The following is a 24,101-nucleotide window of genomic DNA, read 5'->3' as shown; positions in this document are numbered from 1 at the left end:
GAGCGAGACCTGTGGCCCGCGGGCAGCTGGGGCTTCCGGGCAGGGTGAGAGGAGGTGGGGCTGCTCTGGGAAAATCCCTCCCTGGATGGGGCGAGTACTGCCCCGCTCATTGGAAAACATAATGAAACAACACTCCACCCCCAACTACCAAAGATCACCAAGGCTGCTGTCCTCGCAGAAGCGGGGTTCCGGTCTACAGACGCGAACCTATTTGGGCTGTTCCTGTCTCCTGTGCCCCGCCCCGTGAATTGTCACCGATTTCAGGTGATTTAAGGACCGGCCCCTGCAGGGTCACGGCCAAGGCTCTGGGTTTGGGACGCTCCATCGCTCCATCGCTGTCTCCTGGAGGTAGGCGCGCTGCAGAGGAGAAACCTTGACGGGTAATGAGTCCCGCGCCCCTTTGCACAGGTCCTCCAAAAACTCGGTTCCCCCTCCCCAGGTGCGGGCAGGACCCCGACCCTGCGGTGGTGAAGGCGGGGTGCAGCGGCTGCAGCCCTGGGCCTGGGCTCCACCCTGGAGCTCCTTCCCCGCCCCGGGGGCCCCTTCCCCGCCCCGGGGGCCCCTTCCCCGCCCCGGGGGGCCCTTCCCCGCCCCGGGGGCCCCTTTCTCGCCCCGGGGGCCCCTTCCCCGCCCCGGGGACCCCTTCCCCGCCCCGGGGGCCCCTTTCTCGCCCTGGGGGCTCCTTCCCCGCCCCGGGGGCCCCTTCCCCGCCCCGGGGGGCCCTGCCCTGCCCCGGGGGCCCCTTTCCCGCCCCGGGGGCCCCTTTCCCGCCCCCCAGCTCCTTCCCCGCCCCGGGGCCCCTTCCCCGCCCCCGGGCTCGTTTCCCCCCGCTCGGGGGGGGGGGGGCTCGTTTCTCGCCCCGGGGGCCCCTTTCCCGCCCGGGGGCTCCTTCCTCCCCGCCCCCCACCTCCTTCCCCGCCCCCGGGCTCGTTTCCCGCCCCGGGGGCCCCTTTCCCGCCCGGGGGCTCCTTCCTCCCCGCCCCGGGCCCCTTTCCCGCCCCGGGGGCCCCTTTCCCGCCCCGGGGGCTCCTTCCTCCCCGCCCCCCCACCTCCTTCCCCGCCCCGGGGCCCCTTTCCCGCCCGGGGGCTCCTTCCTCCCCGCCCCCCACCTCCTTCCCCGCCCCGGGCCCCTTTCCCGCCTGGGAGGGAGCCTGGGTTTGTGGACTCTCACTCAGTAGTAGCCACTTCCAACAAGTGGGCGGGCAAGGACCCGGGAGCCTGGAGCCCGCGGCGAGCTGCGGGGGACGGGGAGGCGCCCAGCGTCACAGCCCACATCTTCCCAAACCAGCCTGCGGAAGTCGTCGTGTCCCCCCCCCCCACCCCCCTCGGTTCAGGGGCTCAGAGAACTTTACAGGAAACCGCTAACCGGGTGCCGAGCTCGAAGGTGAAGCGGCTGCGGCTGCGGCTGTGGCCCGGGGACCCATCAGGTCAGTGTCCCGCTCATTGGAAGAGGCTGTGCTCCGCGGATTACCCGGGGACCCCAGGCTTGGGACGCCAGTCCTCACACCCTAACAGCTCCCACCCGGTGGGCGGGCTCGCAGGCCAGACCCCAAGCCCTGGTCCTTCAGCGGTTCTCAACCTGTGGGTCGCGACCCCTTTGGGGGTCGCACGACCCTTTCACAGGGGTCGCCTAAGACCATCGGAAAACACGTATATAATTACATATTGTTTTTGTGATTAATCACTGTGCTTTAATTATGTTCAATTTGTAACAATGAAATTGGGGGTCACCACAACATGAGGAGCTGTATTAAAGGGTCGCGGCATTAGGAAGGTTGAGAACCAGTGATAGTGGCTCACTAGGGCTCTGTTCCCCGAGGCTGTGCTGCCCGAGAGTGATTCTGGCCCACTTTGTCTTAAAAAATATATCTTTTGTAAAAATTGATTTGAGAGAGAGAGAGGACGAGAGACATTGATTTGCATTGATTTGTTGTTCCACTCAGTTCTGCTTTCACTGTTTGATTCCCCCCCCGCCCCCCCCAACTACCCCCTCTGGTGGATTCTTGTATGTGCCCTGATGGGGGATGGAACCCGAAACCTTGGGGTAAGAGGAAGCTCTAACCAACTGAGCTACGGGCCAGGGCTCTGGTCCACTTTTGCACATGACTGTCTAGGAGCCAGAAGGAATCCTTAGGCCTGGGGTGTAGGGAGGGGATGCTGGGCGGCGGCGGCACCTCTGCTTGGCTCCTGCGGGTTCATCTGCACCCATCCTGACCTCAGAGCGGGGTCTCTAGGAGGAAGTGGGTGCGGTGGCTCAGGGGAAAGGAGGCGAGGCCTCGCTGCCTCGGTGGGGAAACTGAAACTGATTCCGCTGAAGTCTGCGTGGAGGCGGGATTCCTGTGGCCCGAAGAGGAGGGAAGATGAGCAGCTAAGAACAGCGGCCAGAAGTGTTGTTTTTAGAAACTTGTTTTTGATTTATTTCTACAATTTACCTTGGATTTCTACCTACATATTATGTCTGAAAATAATGATAATTTGGTCTCAGTCTTATAAATTTTCTTTCTTTTCTTATCCTATTGTATTGTTAGGGCCTCCAATATAGTTTTTTTTCTTATCTTTATTGCTGAGAGTATTACAGATGTCCTCCTCTTTCCCCGCCTTGTTCCCCTCCACCCGGTTCCCGGGCCTTCACCACACAACACTCTTCAACTCATTTGTTTAAGTAAGAAAATGAGTGCCCTGACCCAGTAGCTCAGTTGGTTAGAGCGTGGTCCCAATATGCCAAGGTTGTGGGTTCAATATCCCATCAAAGCACATACAACCAATGAATGCATAAATACGTGATACAACAAATCAGCGTTTTTCCCTCTCTCTTCCTCTCTCTCAAATCAATCAATAATTTTTTAAAAATGAGCAATCACAAATTTTAGTACTTTCTTGCCACTAGAAGAAGACTGAAATGTGATGATCTGCTCCTGGCCCGATTATGAAAATTCTGAGGTGTTTGTGCCTATCAGAAAACAGAAATCAATTTCAATATTATTGTCATGGCAATAGGACATTAAGTAAACAACCATTCATAGTTATAGTATTTGTCAAGGCTATTAGACATTTCACAGGCCAGAGCAACAGTTTCTGAAGACCAAGGGTCTTGGGGGATTCCTCTGCTAGAAAAACAAAATCTACAAAGGCAACTTTATGAAATGGAACACTTTCTGCTTTTATGTACCGGAAGGAAGAGAGATTTTTCTCTTCTGTTGCTGATGTAATTTTCACTGGCAGTTAGGATGATCTGTTTTTCACACGAAGATTTCCATGGACACGGGACTTTGCAGAGCTGAGAAGTGTAAATTTCCAATATGTAAGGGAAAGGGCAGGATGGGGTGGTGGTTATTATCAAATGAACATGGGGACACACAAAAGTCTCCATCTGGACTATGCAGAATTGGGGTCTCTATGACACTAATCCTATCACAAATACACTCCTAGCAGGCTACTGAGCTCATTATATTATAGTAACACTAGAGGCCCAGTGCACAAAATTCGTGCACGGGTAAGGTCCCTAGGCCTGGCCAGTGATCTGGGCCGATTGGGGCCTTCCGGCTGCCACCCAGGGCCTTCCTTTGTTCTGCACTGACCCTTGGTGGTCAGCACACGTCATAGCGAGCAATCGAACTCCCAGTCTCCCAGTCGAACTCCTGCAGGGACACTGCATATTAGCCTTTTATATATATATATATGGATACTTTTAACTTATTTTTTCATAATCATGCATCTGTGTAGTTTTTTTAATTATTATTTTTATTTATTTATTTATTTTTAAAAGTATATTTTATTGATTTTCTACAGAGAGGAAGGGAGAAGGACAGAGCCAGAACCATCGACGAGAGAGGAATATCGATCAGCCGCCTTCTACACCCCCCCGACCAGGGACTTGCCCGCAACCAAGGTACATGCCCCTGACCAGAACTGAACCCGGAACCCTTCAGTCTGCAGGTCGACGCTGTATCCACTGAGCTAAACAGGTCAGGGCCATCTCTGTAGTTTTTAATAGCATTATGGGGTTATTTTTGACAGGTGGTAAACTGCACATACTTAAAATGTACAATTTGATAAATTTTGATGTAGTTGTGGAAGGTGGCGAGTACCAGAGTTTACCTACGCTGCTATCTCGGGTGTTGTGAACATGCATGCACAGGTCTTTGTATGGACATATGTTTTCATTTCTCTTGGTAAATACTTAAAAGTAGAATATCTGGGTCATATGGTAAGTGTATGCAACTACCAAACTCTTTTCCAGAATGGTTGTACTGTATGTGCCTACCAGGATCGTATGGAAGTTCCCTTTCCTCCACATCCTCACCAACACCTGGTTGGCTCATCATTTTAGTCATTCTAATAGGTGTACAATGTTATCTCATTGTAGTTTTATTTCATTGTTTTTTTGTGTGTTTTTTTTTGTTTGTTTTTGAGAGAGAGAGAGAGGAAGGAGAGGGACAGAGAGCTAGAAACATTGATGAGAGAGACACATTGTTGATCAGCTGCCTCCTGTCCCCTACTGGGGATTGAGACCACAACCAGGGCATGTACCCTAACTGGGAATTGAACTATGACCTCTTGGCTCCTGGGTCGTTGCTCAAACACTGAGCCACACCGGCTGGGCCTCATTTGGCATTTCCCTAATGACTAGTGATGCTGAACATCATTTTATGTACTTATTTTTGTTCTCTATATACATTCTTTGGGGAAGCATCTGTTCAAATCTCTTATCCATTTTTAAGTTGGTTATTCTTATATTATTGCCTTTCAAGAGTTCTATATAGAAGTTAGAAAGCTACAAGTTCTTTATCACATACATCATGTGCAAATATTTCTTCCAGTCAGGGGCTTGTATTTTCATTTCCTTAACAGTGTCTTTCAGTAAGGAGACTTTCTCAAAGTCCAATATATTAAGTTTTTTATTGTGCATTTCATGGCACCTCTAAGAAATGTTTGCTGAACCCAAGGTAAACATATTTTCTCCTGTGTTTTCCTCCGTAGGTTTTGAGGTTGAGAGACTGAATATACAAAGGGACACTGGTCAGATAAGTAAACACAGAACTCTGACCCACAACCTCTAACAAATTAGCTGGAAGCCAAACCACAACCCCTGTGGCAACTGGTTCAAACTGGCCAGGACTTAGTCAGTAACTGCCCGCTTCCCTAATTTTTGCCCCCCACTACCAATTTAGAACCAACCAGAGAAAGACATAGGCTTCCAAACCAGTCACATAAGATGCCCTGCGTCTAATAAGTTCACATTCAGCTTCCCTAAAACAACAACCTCAAAACAGAGCACATGGAAGGAAGCATGGAACCGAATTTGGAATCTCGGAGGGAAGGCAGGGGAGGGTGGGTGGGTGGGAGGCAATCAAGCAAGGACTTTCTATGCATATATACGTGGCCCTTGGACACAGATAATGGGACGGGAGGGGGGGCAGGGGCGGGCTGGCGGGGGTCAATGGGGGAAAAATTCTTCAACAATAAAGAGTTATTTTAAAACACACACACAAAAGCCAACAACAAAAAAAACAGAGCATTCCTGAGCCTTCCCTTTTTTAACTATACTGTAAAGCTTTCCCATTCCTCTGCCACCGCAAGTGATGGTGGCTCTTTTCCTAAACACAGTGAACAATTAATTAATAGACTCTGCATGGTCTCCTTTGGGCAGTCTTCATTTATTTCCACAGGGTTTTAGGTTCTACATTTTGGTCTAAGACATCTTTGAGTACTTTTGTAAGTGGTGGAAAATATGAATTGAAGTTCATTTCTTTTGTAGATGGATATCCAATTGTTCTAGTCCTACTTGAAACAATTATATTTTCTCCACTTTGCACCTTTGTTGTTTATATATTTGATGCCTAATTTTATTCCATGGACGTATTTTTCATCTTTATACCAACTCTATAATATCTTGGTTACTGTAATTGTATAAAAAGGCTTAAAATGAGTTAATGTCAGTACTCTAATTTTAAAAGATATGTTTAAAAAGTATATATTTATTATATATATAAATTACATATAATTTATATATAAATTATATATTTAATGTATTTAGTGTAATTTATATATATATATAAATTTACCCATAAATATATAATTTATTCATGTAGTTATCATTTCCAATATTCTCCACTGCTTTGTGCATATGCGTTTTCCAACTGGTACCATTTTCCTCTGCCTAAAGACTTTCTTTAATGTTTTTTGTATTGCAGTTCTACTGCTAATGAATTATTTCACCTTCATTTTTTTATTAAATTTTAAAAATTCAGGTGAAATTTGTATAACATAAAATTAACCATTTTAAAGTGAACAAATCAGCAGCATTTAGTACAGTCACCATCATATGCAACCACCACTCCTGTCAAGCTTCAAAACATTTTCATCCCTCCCAAATAAAATCCCATGAAGCAGTTCCTCCCTATTCCTCATTTCCCCTAGCCTCTGGCAACCACCAATCTTCTTTCTGATTCAATGATTTTATCGATTTTGAGTATTTCTCATCAAAGGAATTATATGTGACTGTCTTAGTCAGTTTGTGTTACTGTAATAAAAGTATCATAAATAGAGTGGCTTAAACAACACACATTTATTTATCACAGCTGTAGAGGCCGGGAAGTCCAAGATCAAGGTGCCAGCAGATCCTATATCTGGTGAGGGCTCTCTTCCTGGTTTGCAGATGGCTGCCTTCTCCTTGTATCCTCCTATGGTGAAGAGAGCAGAGAGAGAAATAAGCTCTCTGGTGTCTCTTCTTTATAAGGGTACTACTCCCATCACAAGGGCTCCACTCTCATGACCTAGTTACTCCCTACAAGCCCCACATCCTAATACCATCCCAGTGGAGGTTAGGGAGGTTTCAACATGAGTTCTGTGGGACATAAACATACAGTCCATAAAGTGACCTTTTGTGTCAGGCTCTTTCACTTGGTATAGTATTCATCCATGTTGAAGCAAGCATCAATACTTTATTCCTTTTTGTGGCTGGAGGATATTCTGTTGTATGAATAGAGCCCGTTTGTTCACCCACGCGTCTGTTGATACACATTTGAGGTGTTTCCACCTTTTGGCTGTTGTGAACAGTGCTGCTGTGAACATTCATGACTTATTTGAGTTTCAAGGATTCATTTGATTGCCCATTTTCAATTCTGTGTAGGATATACTTTGGAATGGAATTGCTGGATCATATAGCAATTCTATGTTTAGCTTTTTGAACAACTTTCAAACTATATTCCACAATGGCTGCAATGTTTTATATTCCTACCAGCAATGTATGTGGATTCCAATTTCTGTACATCAAGCATGTCAAACTTGCAGCCAGTATGTGGCCTGCCGGCTGCGAGTTTGACATATTTATTCTACATCCTCACCAACACCTGTTTTTGTTTTTTTTACTACTACTATTATTATTACTAGTGGCCCAGTGCATGAAATTCATGCAGGGGGTGGAGGGTGTCCCTCAGCCTGGCCTGCATCCTCTCCAATCTGGGACCCCTTGGGGGATGTCTGACTGCTCTCTTGCATTCTCGGACTGCTGGCTCCTAACAGCTCACCTGCCTGCCTGCCTGATCGCCCCTAACCACTCTGCCTGCCAGCCTGCTCACCCCCAACTGCCCCCAACTGCCCCCCCTGCCAGCCTGCTCGCCCCCAACTGTTCTCCCCTCCTGGCCTGATAGCCCCTAACCACCTCTGCCTCGGCCCCACCACCATGGCTTTGTCCATAAGGACGTCCAGACGTCTCCTGGAAGGTCTCCCGGTCTAATTAGCATATTACCCTTTTATTAGTATAGATTACTACTATCCAAGTAGATGTGAAGAGATGTCTCATTATCCTTTTTAAAAAATATGTTTTTATTGATTTTAGAGAGAGAGAGGAAGGAAGAGGGAGAGAGAGATAGGAACATTGATGATGAGAGAGAAACATCAACATCGATCAGCTGCCTGCACACTCCCTACTGGGAATTGAGCCCACAGCCTGGGCATGTGCCCTGACTGGGAATCAAACCGGTGACCAAGTACCAAGAACAACAATAAATATCGAAGACATATTTTGACCATGAAATCTTTCCAGTTGCATTGCAGCTCTTATCTATGTGTATTTTTACGATGCTTCCTGCTTTCTGCAGGTGCCTTGAGAGATGTTGTCATTTAGAGAACTTGGCAGAAACAGTTACTAAAATCATAGCATAAAAATAGCCGCTTGATCAATTCTGTGGTGGCCATGGGCTCCCAGCAGACTTAGTCCCTCGACCTGTTGTACACCCTTCATGTATGAGTCTGGCTTCAAGCTCCGTGGAAATAAATTACGTAATCCACTTTAGAAGAGTGCCCTTAAACTGTCAATTCCCTACTGCCCCTATTTGTATCCTGTTCTAATGGTTCTATCTTCCTGTTTTTTTAGGAGAACATTTCAGGGTAAGAATAGGAAAAGTGCTGAGAAGATGAATCCCAAGACTGATTTGGAAACGAACTTTGCTGAGTGTGTTTTAAATGTAGGAAAAGTCATCCTTGGGGAGAAGCAAAGGAATGAAATGGACCCTCACCTGCAGAAAGAACAGTATCTAAGCATCCTGCATGCAATATGTGCTCTGCTGAATTCTGGTGGAGGAGTGATCAAGATTGAGATTGCGAATGAAGACTACGATTATAGGAGCCATGGAGTAGGATTGCAATGGCCTTCAATGTTCAAAGGCTATTTAGATGAGATGCAACAGGAAGACCAAAACCTCTTTTTCATTTTTGTGAAATCGTGGAATGCAAAGGCCTCTGGGGTACGGCTTGCTACTTTGTCCTCCAATTTGTACCAGAGACATAAAACATCTACTATGGAGATGACGTCCGAGGAAGCACTGGCATTCCTCAAAGGGGAGACTCGGCCTCTTAGCAATACTCATGCTTCCAGTTTAAGCCCCCAGGATATTCAGGATTGTGTACAAAGCGAAGATGACATAAAGGCCTCCGCTGCTGCGTTATTTGCTAGAGATGACCTCCAGTACTTGGAAGAGCTCAGTTTTACTCAGTCCACTCATGTTGAATTTAAAATGTTCTCAGAAGAGGAACTGCAAGACTTTGAGAAGAATCTCTCCAGCTGTGTGTCTGCATTTGCAAACACCGAAGGGGGGTACATATTTTTGGGGGTGAATGAAAAGACCCGTCAAGTTGTTGGGTATGAAAAAAAGAAAACAGACCTCACCACCATCAGGAACTCCATTGGTCGCTGTATTCGGAAGCTACCTGTCCATCATTTCTGTACCCAGAGGTGTGAGATAAAATATGCCATCAAATTCCTTGAAGTAAAAAATCAGCGGGCCCTCCGTGGATATGTCTATGCAGTCAAGGTGGAGCCATTCTGCTGTGCCGTGTTTGCCAAAGAGCCTAGTGCCTGGCAGGTGAAGGACAACCGGGTGGTACGGCTGGCCACCAAGGAATGGGCAATTCGGATGATAGAAGCCGACCCAGGTCAGACAATAACTGTAATGTTGGGTGGGGGGTTGGAGGGAGGAGAGAGAGGTATTGCTTTGAAATTGTGGGAAAGAGAGGTCCTCTCTGAGTTGCAGATATCTGATTTATTAATTCCTATAGATGCAGTTGGTGGGCATTGCCCTTCCTTCCCTCTGCCCATCTGAAATATCCTGCGTGCGCAGATGCCCTGGGCTAGCTGACCCACTAGACCAGGGGTCCTCAAACTACGGCCCGCGGGCCACATGCAAATACAAATATTGTATTTGTTCCCGTTTTGTTTTTTTACTTCAAAATAAGATTATGTGCAGTGTGCAGAGGAATTTGTTTATAGTTTGTTTTTTTTTTAAACTATAGTCTGGCCCTCCAACGGTCTGAGAGACAGTGAACTGGCCCCTGTTTAAAAAGTTTGAGGACCCCTGCAATAGACGTTGGTCCAGGGGGCTGTTTGACCTAGTCATTTCTATCTTCATTTCCTTTCTTATGTTCACATTCAAGCCTCTTCTTTTCCTTTCTGATTGTAAACTCACATTTGATTATTCAGGAAATTCCTTTTCACGTGTCCTTGTTAATTTATTGCCACTTCCTTCCCGTTATGGATGGTTCCCTGGATTAAATGTTCTGCCTTTCTTATTGCCCCACTTCTATTTTTGAGCTAAAAGATGACCAAACTGCCCTGGCCCCTGTGGTTCAGTTAGTTGTAACATGGTGTTGTACACTGAAAGGTTGCAAGTTCGAATCCCCAACAGGGCACATACCCAGGTTGTGGGCTTGATCCCCTTGTGGGAGGCAACGATCAATGTTTCACTCTCACATCAATGTTTCTTTCTCTCCTTCTCCTTCTCTCGCTCCCTCCCTCCATCCCTCCCCTCTCTCAACAATAAAAAGCATATCCTTGGGTGAGGGTTAAAGACAATTAAAAGATGACCAAGCCATGGCTGTCCTTCTCCTTTTCTACTTTTCCTTTTTGAGAGCCAATATGTGATATTCACCAGTCCCCTTGCCACCCCAAGATATCAGTAGGTTTTTCTGAGCTGACTTCGGATGTAAATCAAGTATCTGTGGGCCAAGACTTTGAGTTCTAAGACTAAGTGAAAGGCTCAGCAACACAGCGCAACTCTAAGTTGGAGTTCAGCCTTTTTTCATATTAAACCCTTGGTTTTTGTTTCCTAAGATCTTTCCAGACTTTCTGACATGGTCCTTCAGCTGAGTGTGTCAGCTGCCACACCCCAAAGCAGCAGTGTGTGCACTCATAAGAATTTGGAATGTCTGGAAGAACTGCAAAAACGCCACTTTCCAGGTAATTCATCATCAGTGGTTGCTTTGGAACAGGTTGGTTGTGCATCCATATGGAAAAAAAATAGAATTGGACTCTCGTTTTATGCTATAGAAAAAAATCAATTCCAGAAGATTTAGGGAAATAAATGTCAGAAACAAACCTTGCAAACTCTTATTAGAAAATGTACATGAACAATTTAGTGTTGTTCAGATAAGAAAGAAGTTCTTAAACCAGCCACAAAAGAATTAAACTTAAACAAAAAGACTGATAAATTTTGCTATATTAAAATTAGGATGCCCTAACTGGTTTGGCTCAGTGGATAGAGCGTCAGTCTGCGGACTCAAGGGTCCCAGGTTCGATTCCGGTCAAGGGCATGTACCTTGGTTGCGGGCACATCCCCAGTAGGGAGTGTGCAGGAGGCAGCTGATCGATGTTTCTTTCTCATCGATGTTTCTAACTCTCTATCCCTCTCCCTTCCTCTCTGTAAAAAATCAATAAAATGTATTAAAAAAACAACAACCATGCAGTGTAGCACCCATGCAGAACCTTCTTAAAAAAAATTTAAGAACTTATGCTCCTCAAAAGAGTGAAAAGATTTATCTACAATCTTGAAAGACATTTACAATCCATGTAGCTGACAAAGAATTGGTATCAAGAATATAGAAAGAACTTAGATAATTTTTCAAAAGAACAAACAAGCCAATAGAAAAATGGGAAATAGTTAAAAAGATGAATTTCTCAGAAAAGAAGACACATATGCCCAATACAGTTATGAAGAGATGCTCAACACATAGCAGGTATTGGAGAAGTTGTAGGTAATCAGGGTCTTTTTTACATTGCTGCTTGGAATTTAAGTTGACCGAAACCCTTTGGAAAGCAAATTTGATATTACCTTGTATAATTGGTTTTTTGCATACTCTATCATTCAGCAATTCTTTCTAGTTTCTAAAGAAAAATGTGTGCATACACATCAGTAAATACGTATAATTGGAGATTTACCAATATCTCATAGTGTTCATAAGTTCACTGTTTGCAATAGCACCAAATAGGAAACAACCAAATTATCTATTGTCACAATATGTATAAATATACTGTACTGTATTCACATAATGGAATATTATTATTCAGTAGCAAAATGAATACACTACAGCTGTATGCAAGCACAGGGCTAAATCTGAGTAATGTACATGTACATCTTGTCATGAGTTAACTCAGATTTACCCAGTTCTTTTACTGATTATACTAGAGGCCCAGTGCACAAAAATTCATGCATTGGGGGGGGGGGGGGGGTCTCTCAGCCTGGCCTGTGCCCTCTCGCAGTCTAGAACCCCTTGGGAGAGTCCACCTGCTGGCTTAGGCCCACTCCCTGGAGGATTGGGCCTAAGTCAGACAGCCCTCTGGCAGCCTGGGAGCCCTCGGGGGATGTCCAACTAATGGCTAAGGCCCACTCCCCACAGGGAGCAAGCCTAAGCCGTTAATTGGACATCCTTAGCGCTGCCTTGGAGGCAGGAGAGGCTCCCACCGCCACCGCCGCTGCACTGGCCAGCCATGAGCTGGCTTCTTGCCGATTGGAGCCCCCCCTGTTGAAGCGCACTGACCACCAGGGGCAGCTCCTGCGCTGAGCATCTGCCCCCTGGTGGTCAGTGCACATTATAGTGACCGGTTGTTCCTGGTCGCTCTGCAGTTAGGGTCAGTTTGTATATTATCCTTTTATTAGCCTATCTAATAAAAGTGTACCATGCAAATTAACCATCACTCAGACACATAGATGGCGGCACCCATAGCCACAAGATGGTGGTGCCCAGTCCTCTCAGCCCCACTGGAGTCCTCCAGTCCTGGGGGCAGCTGCTGAGAGCAGGGCCTGCATGGCCATTGCCGTGGTGACCGGGAGTGGCCAAGCTGGCCCACAGACCATGCACAGCAGGGCCCATTTGGCCGTCACCTTCGGTGACCTGGGAGCGGCCAAGCGGGCCCTGCAGACAGCAGAGAACCACTGGGAGCGGGCCTAAGCCATCAGCAGGACATACCCTGAGGGCTCCCGGATTGGAGAGGGTGCATGTCGGGCTGAGGGACTCCCCCAGCGGCCCCCTCCCCGCCACGAATTTCATGCACTGGGCTTCTAGTCTATATATATAAAAGGTAATATGCAAAGTGTCCAGCAGGAGTTTGACTGGGAGACCGGGAGTTCTATCGCTTGCTATGACATGCGCTGACCACCACGAGGCGGCATGGAATGAAGGAAGGCCCCGATTAGCCCTGATCGCCTGCCAAGCCTAGGAACCCTAGCCGTGCACGAATTTCGTGCACCGGGCTCTAGTATAAGATAATATCTTAAAGTATTTCTCAACACTGATGTTTTTAAGTTTTAGCTGTTTTTATTGTGAAATATACTATATATACAGAAAATACATAGAACAGCCTTATTACTTAATAAATAATGAAACAGTGAAACCTATGTAACCACCACCAAGGTCAAAAAATAGAACTTTGCCCTAAGTGGTTTGACTCAGTGGATAGAGCGTCGGCCTGCAGACTGAAGGGTCCCAGGTTCGATTCTGGTCAAGGGCATGTGCCTTGGTTGTAGGGACGTCCCCAGTGGGGAGTGTGCAGGAGGCAGCTGATCGATGTTTCTCTCTCATCGATATTTCTAACTCTCTATCCTTCTCCCTTCCTCTCTGTGAGAAACTCAGAAAATATATTTTAAAAAAATAGAACTTTGAAAACACTCCTGCTATCACTTCTTTAAACTTACAAGCTTAGGTGAACATTGCCAAATTGTCATTCAAAACATACCAGAATACACTTTCCCCAAATGATATTATCATGGCATTGTTCTTCTAGAAGAAGCTTAGTGTCATTTTGTTCCACAAAAAAGAAAAGGATAAAATGATATTATTTTGATGGCAATTACATAAAATTGATAAATTAATTTAGGAAGAACTATCATGTTTACAACAGTACATTTTCTCTTAGTTGATCATGGAATGTTTGGCCATTTATTCAAGCGTTCTTTGACCATATTTTATCAAATTTAAGAAAATAATATTGCATTATTTTATTTATCACTAAAAATAAAGTCTTGTCCATTAAACTATAGGATATATCTTAATTTAAGAGATATTAAGCCCGGTCCAGGTAGCTCAGTAGTTAGAGCATTGTCCTGATACGCCAAGGTTGTGGATTCAATCCCTGGTCGAACCACATACAAGAATCAACCAATGAATGCATCAATAAGTAGAACAGCAAGTCCCTCTCTCTCTCTCTCTCTCAAATCAATAAAAAATTTTCTTTCAGAATAAAAGTTATTAAAGTACATTTATAATTAGTGAAATATGGCATGTCTTTTAATAGTTTCAAAGTTTTATCCATATTGTTACCATATATGTTAAATTTTATTCCTAGAATGAGATCTTTATATGAAAATAATTTCTGATTGTGAATTGCTGGCATGTAGGAAAGCTCATAGTCTTAAATTATGCCATTTCCAAACATTTTACATAATACTTTTATTAATTAAAAAGGAAAAGTAATTTTGAACTAACTTTTTTTATATTTATGTACACTATTTCTTTTACTTATTTCAGTTCATTGGCCAATAATTCCAGAATAATGTTAAATGGAAGTAGTAGTAGGAAGTACCTTTAGTTTAGTTCACTTTTATAGAAAATAACGCTAGTAATTCTGAGTCCAGACAAACTTTAACGGTGTGTCCAATTGCTTGCTAGACAGCTTGATGTTTAACAGGTATCCCAAGCTGAGCATTTCCAAAATCAATCTCCCACTCTGACAATCTTCTATTTCCTCTCTATACTCCGCATATTATTCTGTATTCTTTTCAAATTTTCTCTATCGATTGGAGAATTCATCCTCCACTCAGCCAAGCACAGAAATCTGAATTCATCCTTGTCTCTTCCCCTTATGTAGAATTAAAAAATCAAATTGTGTGTGTGTGTGTGTGTGTGTGTGTGTGTGTGTGTGTGTTTCGGAGAAGAGGATTCATAGTTTTGGTTAGATTCCAAATTTGGGCTCCTGACCCCAAAAGGTTTTTTTTGTTTTGTTTTGTTTTTTAGTATATTTTATTGATTTTTTACAGAGAGGAAGGGAGAGAGATAGAGAGTTAGAAACATCGATGAGAGAGAAACATCGACCAGCTGCCTCCTGCACATCTCCCACTGGGGATGTGCCCGCAACCAAGGTACATGCCCTTGACCGGAATCGAACCCGGGACCCTTCAGTCCGCAGGCCGACGCTCTATCCACCGAGCCAAACTGGTTTCGGCGACCCCAAAAGGTTTTATATGCATATAGGAAAAGCCAAACTTTAAAAAAAAAAACCAACACTTTAAAGAATTAATTTTTTAAAATTACAAATGTGAAATGGACCTTTCTTTGTAAACAGATTAAGGGTTTTTAAATATGTATAATGTGTGTGCCCACCACAGTCAAGATACAGAACAATTCAATCACCAAAAAGTGGCTCCTGCCCTGGCCAGTGTGCTCAGTGGTTAGAATGTTGGGCTCGTGCACTGAAGGGTCATGGTTTTGATTTCCAATCAAAGGCAAGTACCTGGGTTGCAGGTGCGATCCCGGACCTGACTGGAGCACATGCAAAAGGCAACCAATTGATGTGTCTCTCTCACACCGATGTTTCTCTCTCTTCCTCTCCCTCCCTCCGTTCCACTCTTTCTAAAAAATCAATGGAAAAAAATCTCCTCAGGTAAGCATTAACAACAACAAAAAGGCTCCTTCATGTTGCCCATTTGTAGTCAAAATCTCCAACCCCTAACTCCTAGCAGCCATTGATCTGTTCTCCATTCCTATAGTTTTGCCTTTCACAGAGTGCCATGTAGGTGAAGTTAACATAGTATATAACATTTGCCAGGTTCCCCCCCCCACCAGATTTGTGGAGTTAAAACTGATAACAGGATGTATAAGGTGTGTCGCATAATGATTTCATACACCTATGTATTGTGAAATGATTACCACAATAAGATTAATTAACCATTTGTGTGTGTGTGTGTGTGTGTGTGTGTGTGTGTGTGTTGAAAATATCTAAGATCTCTCTTAGCAACTTTCAAGTATATAATAACACAGTCAGCACCGCCAGGTATGAAAATGCACTATAATGCCTTCCTCCCCGTCTCCACTCTTTGCTTTTCACTCTACACGTCAGCAACATGATCTGCTTGGAGTTGCCGGAATGAGCCTTGCTGTTCCTTGCCTCCATGTACCCCTTTTGCCCATCTCTCTATTCTCCCTTCCTTCAACTGGCTAACTGTCAATCATCCTGTAAGAAGCAGCTCAGGTGTCACCTTCTTCAGAAAGACTTTCATCTTCTCTTCTAAGCTGCACCCCTCCTTGGTGTTCACATAATGCGCTCCCGTTAATTTACTACTTTGTGTGACAATTATTGTTTGTCTCTGTCTATGCCCATTGTTTGTCAGTTCCGTTGGACTGGAATTGTTTTATCTTGTGTTACTGATGCAAACCTAGTACTAATACTTGGTAGACCCAAGTGTGGATTGAATCTGTGACATAGAATGATGATGACTAGCTTGTCTGCGAATTCTCTAATTTATTCCAATTCTTTCCCTGTCTAGTATCATCAGACAGCGTGCTGTATGTTCCACAAAAACTCTACAAGGAACTCTTCTCGGAAAATGGAGGACTCAGAAGCTTAATAAATAAGGAAATGCGCCGTGTCTCTCAAGGAATATTGATTTTTGCTCGAAGCTGGGCTGTGGATGTGGGTTTGCAAGAGAAGCAGGAAGTCATCTGTGATGTTCTTCTACTTTCCCAGAAAAAAATCCCAGTCCTCTACACCATCTTCAGAAAGGACGATGGCTGTTGGAAGGACTATACTATGAGAGTCGCCCGTACCTTAAAGCAGAAGCTGGTGAACACAGGTGGCTACACTGGAAAATTGTGCATCATTCCCAAGGCCTTCCTGCTGAATCCTGATAAAACAACAAAGGCCCTTCATGGTTCAGAATTGCCAACTTACCCTGCGTCCTACTGCCGGATGACCACAGAGGACATGGAAGTTCTGTTGCAGTCCCTAGTGATAGTATTGTTTGGGTTCAGATCTTTGTTAAGTGAAGAGTTGGGCTGTGAGGTTTTGAATATACTCACAGATAAACAATATGAGGTGCTTTCAAAGAACCTTCGCAAGACCAGATTGCTGTTTGTGCATGGCTTACCTGGAACAGGGAAGACCATCTTGGCTTTTAAGATCATAGAAAAGATCAGGAATGTGTTTCACTGTCAACCAGGTGACATTCTTTACATCTGTGAGAACAAGCCCCTGCAAGAGTTCGTGAGGTAGGTAGCCTGACTATATCCACTTTTTTTTTTAAGTAAGTTCCGCTGGTGTGGCTTTGAGTTTACATGCTAAGATTCATATTGTATTTACTATGTCGAGATGAGGTTAAGAGTAAAATTTACTTCCTTTTGTTGATCGGGGAAACTTAACTGTGTTTCTTACATTTTCAGCCACAAAAACATCTGCCAGGCAGTGACCCGAAAAACCTTCATGACCAAAAACTCAAACTTTGAAAAGATTCAACACATCGTCATCGATGAAGCTCAGAATTTCCGCACTGAAAATGGGGACTGGTATAAGAAGGCAAAAACCATCGCTCAGAGAGGAAAAGATGGCTCTGGAATTCTCTGGATCTTTCTGGACTACTTCCAGACCAGTCACACGGACTGCTGTGGCCTCCCCAAGCTCGGAGACCAGTACCCAAGAGAAGAGCTCGTCAGAGTAGTCCGCAATGCAGACCCAATAGCCAACTACCTACAAGAAATAATGCACGAAGTCAGAGAAAATCCACCACCTAACATCCCCTCCGAGTCCCTGAATATAGTCAGTGAAGCTGAATGGTCTCGAGGTGTTCCAGGCAACTTAGAGATGAGTAAGCACAAGGATATGGAGCAGATGGTAGATTATATAAGAGAAAAATGCCATTCACTTTTGAAGGCTGGGTATTCCTGCAAGGATATTGCTGTGATTTGCAGCATAGCAAGTGATGTACACAAATATAAATCTAAGCTTCAAAGAGCAATAAGGAAGAGAAAAAAGTCTCAGTCCAGTGAGAAATCTCAGTCCAGTGAGGAATCTCAGTCCAGTGAGGAACCTGATCTGTTATTTGTAGGAGATGCATCAGCGATCATGGGCAAGCACATTGTATTGGACAGTGTCCGTCGATTTTCAGGCCTGGAAAGAAACATCGTGTTTGGGATCAACCCAAGGGCAGCTGAGCCAGCTGTTTTGCACAATCTTATGCTCTGTCTGGCTTCCAGGGCAAGGAAACACCTGTATATTCTGAAGTTTTCCAACTGACAGGAAGATCCTAATCTAAGTAGCCCTCAACTCTGGTTAAGTGTGAAACTATGTGATTTAAACATTTAATCATCAAATATTTAATGAATACTCACTGTGAGCCAAGTACTGGGGATTAGGGATAGGTTAGCAAACAAGACAGATAAGATTCACAGAGAGTAAACCAATTCAAATACAAGAAATTTCAGATAGTAGTAAAGGACACCAGAGTAGTAATTGGAGGGACCTGAGATGCAGACATTGTGTGTGTGTGTGTGTGTGTGTGTGTGTGTGTAGGCAGGCAGGTGTGTGTGTGTAGGCAGGCAGGTGTGTGTGTGTGTGTGTGTGTGTGTGTGTGTGTGTGTGTGTAGGCAGGCAGGTAGATAGAAAGAGGGGTTGGTTATTTAGGATGGTCAGAGGAGTGCTCAGTGAGGGAAGTCATGAGAAAATCTCTGAGCTGTACGTGCCAGGCAGACTCAGATATTTCATTATTTTTAACACAGCCCTGGTGCAGAAATGCTTGACTATGACCTCCTGGGAGGGTATGAGGAATGGAAACAGGTAGTATGTCTGGGCTCTTATTGGCCAGGAATGATTGTAGCATGTTTCAAAATGTATGATCAGAAGGTACGAATTACATTTGTTGTTGTTAATCCTTACCCAAGGATATTCTTTCCATTGATTTTTAGAGAGAGTGGAAGGGAGGAAGGGGGAGAGACAGAGAGAAACATCAATGTGAGAAACACATCAATTGGTTGCCTCCAGCACAAGCCCTGACCCAGGGTCCTGGGATTGACCGGGAATTGAACCTGAGACCCGTTGGTGTGTGGGCCAACGCTCTAAACACTGAGCAAGCCAGCCAAGGCGCAAATTATAATTTTTTGAAAGACCACATGCATTACTTTATTATATTCCTTTTAATGGTGTTAGTATTTTTGAACACAATTTTTAAAAAAATTATGTGCTTCACACTTGAAATCTCAGCTCTTTAGCTCTGCTTTAATATTGTTCCTGTAAAGAATCTTAGGTTACTACTCGAAGGTAAGGTTGCCACAGTTGCTCAGGGAGACATACTGTGTGTGTGTTTTAATATTTCAATTAACTTTTTAGAGAAAAAGAAAGGGAGAGGGAGAAAGAAAGAGAAACATAGATGTGAGAGCAGAATATCAATAGGCTACCTCCTGCACGCTCCCCACTGGGGATTGAGCCCAAAACCCGGGCCTGTGCCCTGCCTGGGAATTGAACTAGCAATCTTACGGTGCATATCCAACCAACTGAGCCACACGGGCCAAGGCCGTTTCTTTGTGGGCTTTTGTGTGTTTTTTCTTTTTTTAAATGTAAGAGTCCCTAAGAGGATGAATGTACTGAACTCAAGGTTACACTTTATTTTTCATTTAATTTAATAACCAATGAAATTGAAATAGCAATGTAAGAAGTATGAACTTGAAGCTAGCATTGGTTACTTCTGGCAGCTGGTCTCAATATTAAAATTTTTTAAAAAATATATTTTATTGATGTTTTACAGAGAGCAAGGGAGAGGGATAGAGAGTTAGAAACATCAATGAGATCAACTGCCTCCTGCACACCTCCTACTGGGGATGTGCCAGAAACCAAGGTACACGCCCTTGACCGGAATCGAACCTGGGACCCTTCAGTCCACAGGCCGACGCTCTATCCAGTGAGCCAAATCAGCTAGGGCACAATATTAAAATTTTAGAGACACGTCCATGGGGAAGCATGGAATTAATTTCTTGTGAAATGATTTGCAGCGAACGTGGAATAAATTGCACATCACTTAGGATAGTATAGAAAGATACTTTTAAAATAAAATAAATATAAAAATTGACAATTCTTGATACAGAGCTAGATCAGTCAAGTTCATAGACTCTCTCTTTACCAATATCTAAAAGGAATAAAAAATTTAGTAAAACTACAGCCAAAAGTTTACCATCAAGAGAGAAGCAAAGAATGGAGCTCAACCTCATGACATAAACATTCAATAAATGTGTAGTGCCAGGTAGTATAGAAGGATCCCTTGTCTCTTTCACCCCCTTCCTAGGCCATTTAATTTTCATGTGATTGTTGCTATATTTAGGTTTTCATCTACCCTACTATGTTTGCTATTTTTCCATTTTTTTCTTTGTTTCTTTTCCCCCTGTTTTTTCTCTGCATCCTTTGACTTAATCATACATTTTTAAAATAATTACATTTTATTTTCTTTATTGGCTTATTTGTTATAACGTTTTGGTTTGTTATTTTAGCTGTAGCCCTAGGGTTCACAGTATATATCTTTTAAAAAATATTTTTAGTTACTTTTTTTAGAGAGAGAGGTAGAGAGAGAGAGAAATATCTGTGTGAGATCGAAACATTGATAGGCTGCCTCCTTGCACTCCCTCCACCCGGGATTGAGCCACAACGGAGGTATGTGCCCTGACCATGAATCAAACGGGCAACCTTTCGGTGCATGGCACAACCAACAGAGCCACACTGGCCAAGACCACAGTATACAGTGTCTCTTTAAACTTATCACAGTCCACCTTCAAGTGTTATTATTCCACAACAGTACCAGTATATTCCATCTTTTCTTTCCAAACCTTTGTGCTATTGTTGAGATATATTTTACTTCTATGTATGTTATAAATACCATAATATGTTGATATTATTTTTGCTTTAAGCAGCCATTTATCTTTTAAAGGGATTTAAATACTATGAAAAAATTCTTTATACTTACCTATGTAGGACCATTTCTGGTGATTTTTATTCCTTTGTGTAAATCTAGATTTCCATTTTGCATGATTTTCCTTCTGCTCAAAGGAATTGCTTTAACATTTCTAATACTGTAGGTCTGCTGCTGCTGAGTTCATTCAGCTTTTGCATGTATGAAACAAAGACTTTATTTCACCTTTGTTTTTGAAAGATAACTGCTGGGTGGAGGGCTAGGTTGATAGTTTAGTCTTTCAATGAGTTAAATATGTTGCTCCATTGTCTTCTGTCTTGTTTCTTTTCCAATGATAAATCTGCTGTCCTCCTCATCTTGTACCTCTGCATATAATGTGTCATTTTTCTCTGATTACTTTGAAGATTTTCTCTTTTTTTATTATTGACTTAAGAAAAATAATTATGATGATTTTGGTAATTAAGAAAATTTCTTATGGTTGAGGTTTTTAAGAGCTTCTTGCATCTGTGGGTAGTTTCACCAAATTTGGAAAAATTTCAGCCATTATTCCATCTAGTATGTTTTGTGCACCCTTCTCCTCTTCAGGTTTGGAGACTTGGAACTAGTCTCTTCTCCCCAGTCAAACTATCACTCAGGATTGAGGGCAAAATAATGAAATTATCAGACTTGTAACAACTTGGGATTTTCTCTTAATCATTCATAGCCCATCCCTGAAATAATTGGTGAATAATGTACTTCAGTAAGAAAAAAATGAACTGGGAAGAAAGTAGTGGTTTCAAGAAAGAAGGTTGAACAAATAAAACAGTAAAATATAAGGTAAACCTATATGTTTTAATTGGCAAATAATCTAATTGCCTTCCTATAGGCAAACTACACCTAGTTAGAAGATATCATGAAAGAAAAAAAGCCCAGTAGTAATTCCAACAAAAAAGATAAACTAATATAGAATAACTACAGTAAGAAATGTACAAGTGAAACTGAAGAACACAAACGGAACTTTGAACAGATAAAAAGCACAGTATGTTTTTGGATAAGAAGACTCAGAATCATAAATATATCCATTTTCACTAAATTAATATATATAAATTCAATAGCACCCAATAAAAATACCTACAGATCTTTCCCCAAAGCATCAAACTAATTTTAAAGTTTATTGAAAAATAAAAAGCACGAGCACCCAGAAAAAATTTAAAAGGGGAAAACCTAAAAGGGGAGAAACCCGAGAGCATTAGCATTACCAAATGTTAGGACACAAAGCCACAATAATTACCACAATGTGGTTTTGTTACGTGGCAGGAATGGAGCAGATTAGAATGTCCAAAAACAAATTCAAATATATGTGGGAATGTAGTATATGTTAAAGGTGGTTTTCAAATTTGTTGGGCAAAGCTGGATTACTTCATAAGTGATTTTGAATGACTTGGGTACCTATCTGCAAAAAGTTAGGCTTGGGATAATTTTATTAAAACTTGACACCGAAATAAATTCCAGGTGGATTCAATACTTAAGTGTAAAAATACGGAGTGATGGAAGTACATGAAGCAAAAATAGGACGTTCATTTTTTATGATCTCAGCATAGGGAAGGCCTACATATAGTCCCCAATCAGAAACCATGAAAGAAAATATTGACTATTTTAAACAAAATTATCTTTGTCATAAAAAACGCCATGCAAATAGGTCAAGAAACTAACAATACACTGGAAAAATATTTGCAACGAAAGTTATAGACAAATAGTTTACTCCTTATTTTAAAACAAGTTTCTAAAAATCAAAGAGAAAAATTCTAAGATCCCAAAAGAAAAATGGGCAATGGATGTGAGCAAGCAGAAGAACCCAGAACAGGAATTTAAAAGAGTTTCTACACATATGGAATCTTTAGTCATAATATAGATGTAGCAACTAAAAACCACAACAATATATCACTCCTTTCCACTTATTAGATTGACAAAATCATTACATTCCAACTTAATGATTTTACTGTTTGGCAGGGGTGAAAGCACTTTTATACATTGCTATAAGTAGTACAACTTCTATTAAGAACAATCTACCAACATTTTAAATGCACATTTCCCTTTAGCTAGCCATTCTTCTACATCATATGTTCAAAGGTGTGCAATGACTTCTGTACAGTTCATTGAACTTCACTTTATTTTTAATAGCAAAAGACTGCAAAATAGTAACTATCCCCCTCAACAGGTTGAATTGATTCACTTATGGCATATCAACACACTGTAATACTCTGAAGTATTGATGTGGGACCATCTTTATATAGTAGGGTGAAGAAGGCCATGTTTTAAAAATGTTTCTCTTTGACTTATAGATATAGAGATGTCTTTGTAAACACATTAAATATTTGTGGAGGTGTACTAAAAACGGGTAATACTGTTTGGCTCTCGGCAAGGGCAAATGAATGTGAGGGAACACAGATGAGAAAAAGACAGCTTTTGCTTTTTATGACTTTTGGATTTGGAACAGTGTAATTATCTTGGGTGTGTACTGATGTGATTTTGCTATGTGTGTGTTTGTACTTGTTGATGTAATGGTTTTATGAATTACTTTCTTAGTTTTCTATGAATCCACACGCTGGGATAAGCCCTTCATGATCATAATGAATAATGATGTATAGTGAGTGAGGAGGGGTAAAATTTAAACAATACAAAAAGTTTTAAAAATTATGTATAATTTGCTATATAGATTTTATAAGTGCTAATATTTTTTCATATTTGCTTCAACCTTTTACAAAAATAAAAAATAAAATAGCTTATAGAAATTTGAATTCATTGTTTTCTCTTTCCTCTCTAATTTCTCTCCCCTTCCCCCAGCAGCAAAAACCACCATGGCTTTGGTGGGGATAGTTGCAGGCTACCTGATAATAGTTTTACGCGCGCGCACACACACACGCACGCACACGCACACGCGCACACACGCACATGCACACACATGTGCGTGCGCGCACACACGAACACAGCGGCATCATTATTATCAGGAGTAGCATAGGATGAATTGAAGGTGGAGGACAAGGCACTGGGAAATCACGTGACTGGCATTTAGTTTCCTTTTTCTAAAAAAAAAAAATGCTACTGTTGAGAGTATTACTTATGTTCCCCTTTCCACCACCCTCCCCCCATTGACCCCTTCTAGCCTGAGGCATTTAGTTCTATGGAGTAAACTCTTTCTGATGGCTCTGGAAAGAATAAGCAATAAAAAAATTGAGATTGTGGACAAAACTATTCAGCTGAGAAGATCCATGGAAAACCCAAAGGCCTTGACAGTGTGGGAGGAGTCCCTCATCCCCTGTAGTTGCAGGACAGACATGGCTGAGCACCATGCCAAAGGCCTGATTGGTGGGCTTGCTGAGATCAGTGCGAAACCGACAACCACACCAGGTC

General features: G+C 42.8%; 1 protein-coding gene across 4 annotated transcripts; it reads left to right on the top strand.

Annotated features, from left to right (window-relative positions):
* Positions 1-1,116: 1,116 nt before the first annotated feature.
* SLFN5 (schlafen family member 5) lies at positions 1,117-23,479 on the top strand. Of its 4 annotated transcripts, none has more exons than XM_070393501.1 (7): positions 1,117-1,427; positions 3,790-3,889; positions 6,582-6,632; positions 8,378-9,435; positions 10,610-10,735; positions 16,314-17,034; positions 17,206-23,479. In XM_070393501.1, exons 4-7 carry the CDS (start codon positions 8,418-8,420, stop codon positions 18,053-18,055), a joined length of 2,715 nt encoding a protein of 904 aa, XP_070249602.1. In that variant the 5' UTR covers positions 1,117-1,427; positions 3,790-3,889; positions 6,582-6,632; positions 8,378-8,417; the 3' UTR covers positions 18,056-23,479. The 4 variants fall into 4 exon arrangements, with proteins under 4 accessions (XP_070249602.1, XP_070249600.1, XP_070249601.1 ...); XM_070393499.1 differs by having other exon boundaries at positions 3,790-3,965; XM_070393500.1 differs by lacking the exon at positions 6,582-6,632.
* The last annotated feature ends 622 nt before the right edge of the window (positions 23,480-24,101 follow it).

Source organism: Myotis yumanensis, unplaced genomic scaffold (assembly GCF_028538775.1).
Source record: "Myotis yumanensis isolate MYYU_CA2020_CCGP unplaced genomic scaffold, mMyoYum1.0.hap1 SCAF_16, whole genome shotgun sequence".
NCBI lineage: Eukaryota > Metazoa > Chordata > Mammalia > Chiroptera > Vespertilionidae > Myotis > Myotis yumanensis.
This window is presented reverse-complemented; position numbering and strand designations above follow the sequence as displayed.

Excerpts from the sequence above, each read along its gene's own strand:
- SLFN5 (XM_070393500.1), top strand. The coding sequence starts at position 8,418 with ATGAATCCCAAGACTGATTTGGAAACGAACTTTGCTGAGTGTGTTTTA. Across the intron at positions 10,736-16,313 it reads GCAAAAACGCCACTTTCCAG|TATCATCAGACAGCGTGCTG; the intron begins GTAATTCATCAT and ends TTCCCTGTCTAG. Across the intron at positions 17,035-17,205 it reads CCCCTGCAAGAGTTCGTGAG|CCACAAAAACATCTGCCAGG; the intron begins GTAGGTAGCCTG and ends TTACATTTTCAG.